Source organism: Nicotiana sylvestris, chromosome 8, assembly GCF_000393655.2.
Source record: "Nicotiana sylvestris chromosome 8, ASM39365v2, whole genome shotgun sequence".
NCBI classification, from domain to species: domain Eukaryota; kingdom Viridiplantae; phylum Streptophyta; class Magnoliopsida; order Solanales; family Solanaceae; genus Nicotiana; species Nicotiana sylvestris.
In genome coordinates this window covers 210,430,152-210,433,199 of record NC_091064.1, presented here as the reverse complement: position 1 = coordinate 210,433,199, position 3,048 = coordinate 210,430,152, and the positions used below count along the sequence as shown (strand labels likewise).

Sequence of the window (3,048 nt, the reverse complement as noted above, 5' to 3'; positions counted from 1 at the left end):
CCTCGCCGAATAAATTACAAATTGCGGGGCCCTCAACGGATAGTTATTTCAAATGCTTAGATTTCGAGACACGTCGCATAGCGAACTTTACGGCTTTTCTCAAAATAATAACGCGTTAGTATCTTTAGGCGCGTATTTAATAATGTTATCTTCCTAAACTCGGGTGCACATTTATGTGACCCAAATCCAAATCTCAACGAAGTTGGAACATATCGAAAAATTGCGAGTACGTTTATGTGGTGCAATTCAAGATGCATTCTCACGACGTTGCAATTTTTTAAATAATAAATGATAAAAGCGGTTCAGGGTTAAAATTGGTACATAGGTTCAAAATGTATTAAAATCAGATAAATAAGCCAAATATGACAGTTGAGTGACCGTGCTAGAACCACGGAACTCGGTAATGCCTAACACCTTCTCTCGGGTTAATAGAATTCCTTATCTGGATTTCTGGTTCGCGGACTGTAATACAGAGTCAATCTTTTTCTCGATTCGGGATTCAACCGGTGACTTGGGACACCATAAATCTCCCAAGTGGCGACTCTGAATTAAATAATAAATCCCGTTTCGATTGTCCTTTAATTGAAAAAACTTCCCTACGCCCCTGTAGATGCGGGCCAAAAGGAGGTGTGACAACTATTTTTAAAAATCACGACAGATAATTTGAAACAGAGGAAGTATTAGTCACATCCTTGTATTATCCAAAATTCGTATTATATTGACTCTTAACTCCAACTGACTGATCTATGGTCATCATGTTCATGTACATGACTTTATATGTTGGGTCATAATCAGGGATGACAAAGTCGTTAAAGAAAATAGTTAACCACACATATTATCCACTAAAAAATAGGTTGGATAATGAACATTTTTAAAACGGGTCAAATATAGATAAGAACCATATTATCCATTTAGAAAATAGATAAAAAATGGATAGCTAATGGGTTTAACTTTTACATTTGTAAAACCTCAAATTAAGGGTGTCTCAACTTTGGGAGACTAGATTCTTTCAAAAATGATCATATTCGTGAAGCCACGGATAATATGGTTACCTATATTATTTACCGGTTAACCTATTTTTTATCCGTACGACCCGCTCGAATAATTTGTCTGTTTTTTCATTATCCGTTTTCGATCCGTCCCATATCCGATCCGATCCGCCTGTTTACCACCCCTACTCACAATGTGTTTCATGATTGTTAGCGTGTAATGAAGAAATGTGGACATCCCTTCTTTCTAAAGTTTGTCCACTCAAATCAACATGCTTTTAAGCTTTTATTATTTCTACTGCTTGCTTTTACATTTTTCATTATTGTGGTTCATCATTTTGTTAATCCCACAGTTCAAAGTCAAAACCCCACACTGAAAATCCCTTTTCACTTTGCATTTTATACGAGTAAGCTTATGTACTGACAGTGATAAGTTCTTTACCCGACTTACAACAACATCTAAAAAAGGCAGCCTCGTGCATTAAGCTATTGCTATGTGCGAGATCCAGAGAAAGACTGGACTACAAGGGTCTATAGTAAACAGTCTTACCTTGCATTTTAGCAGTAAGTTGTTTCTCCAGCTTGAACTCGTGATCTCCTGATCACATGGAAGCAACTTTACTAGTCACGCCAAGGCTCTCCTTCGGCCAAGGTTCCCCTTCTTACAACAACATATAAATGTCTGTAATAAACATAATTTACTCATCTAAACGATAAAGTAAATAACCTGTTTTCAAGGGTGATCCTCCCGATAAACTGATTGTACCCCAAATCAGTATAGGCGAACAAGTAAGGTATTCTAGGGAAGCTTGAGAGAATCATGCTGAAGAAACTCCGCAAATTGATCATGTGAATTCGGGAGTAGAGGTGCTCTCCTATCTTTTGATTAGGAAAGTGGGCACATACCAGGGGACTTTTCTGAATCTCTAATGTGGAAAAAAAAATTAGAACATAGGGAAAAGAATAGGAAAAGGAAAGAAGTCTCATTTATAGAGCAGAGAGAACAAATTAATGGTCAGCATTTAACTATATCTTCCTTGGCCTAAGCACAATTGTATCAGTACAAAAAACTTCAAAAAGATGTTCAGCTTACAAAAAGAATTAAATCTAAAAATTAAATTCAAATATTATGAAGATTATAGTCATGTTCAATAGTTGGAACAGTTCTTGTACCAGCTGCAGTTGGAGCTCTCACATGTCCAACCATAGAAACTTGTAAAGCTTCTTCTTCATATGCTCTTCTAACCAATTCCTCCATTCTTGCTTTCTTCTTCACCTTCACAAATATTGCAATCAGTAGTAAACCTAAAAGGAACGCGCCCAACGCAGCTCCAATCGCGCTCCCAATGGCTAATTTCCAATTACTTGCCCTTTTATTTTTCAATGGCATTAGAGGTGACTCAATAACCAAACCAAAATGTCCTTGTTTTTTAGCAGTACAAACATTTTGTGACACTTGTTTTGTTAGTGTCACCTTTCCGTCGCGCTCAAAGCTAGCACATAATGGTATAATCCCTGATTTACTAGTATCATTTACTAGCTTTGTTGTGTTGCTAAAATCAATTGTGATTGGAATTTTATCAGATTGAATTATAAGTTCAAAAGGGGTTGTAGATGTTACCATATCATCACCAGCATTGTATGCTAATAGGCCTAAAACAGGTGAAATGAGTTGATAACCTGATAATTCATAATTGTCATAGTATATAGAAGACCAATTGGATCCAAGATTTTGTCTAAGTATGAGAACTCTTTCAACACAATGTTGGATACTTACCCCAATAGGTAATTTGAATTCTTTGATTTTGGCACCATATCTTGTTAAACTGCCACATCGATATCTAACTGAGTCGACTCTGATCCCTGTGAGGTTGGCTGGTAAATGTATGGCGTACAATTTTGCTGTTCTAAAGTTGTTTTTGTTGTAAGATCGAAACGTGTAGTCTCTGAGGACTAGATCAAGAAGTCGAGCTGATTTTATGCCTTGTCCTTGACTTGAAAGAGCCGCGGTGAATGCCAATGAAACTAATATCAAGTATAGATAAAGAAGTGAGCCCAT

At 36.7% G+C, this 3,048-nt stretch overlaps 1 protein-coding gene across 1 annotated transcript; it reads right to left on the bottom strand.

Annotated features, from left to right (window-relative positions):
* Positions 1–2,109: 2,109 nt before the first annotated feature.
* LOC104225947 (uncharacterized) lies at positions 2,110–3,048 on the bottom strand. The gene has a single exon (XM_070155219.1). The coding sequence runs from the start codon at positions 3,046–3,048 to the stop codon at positions 2,110–2,112; it is 939 nt and encodes a 312-aa protein (XP_070011320.1).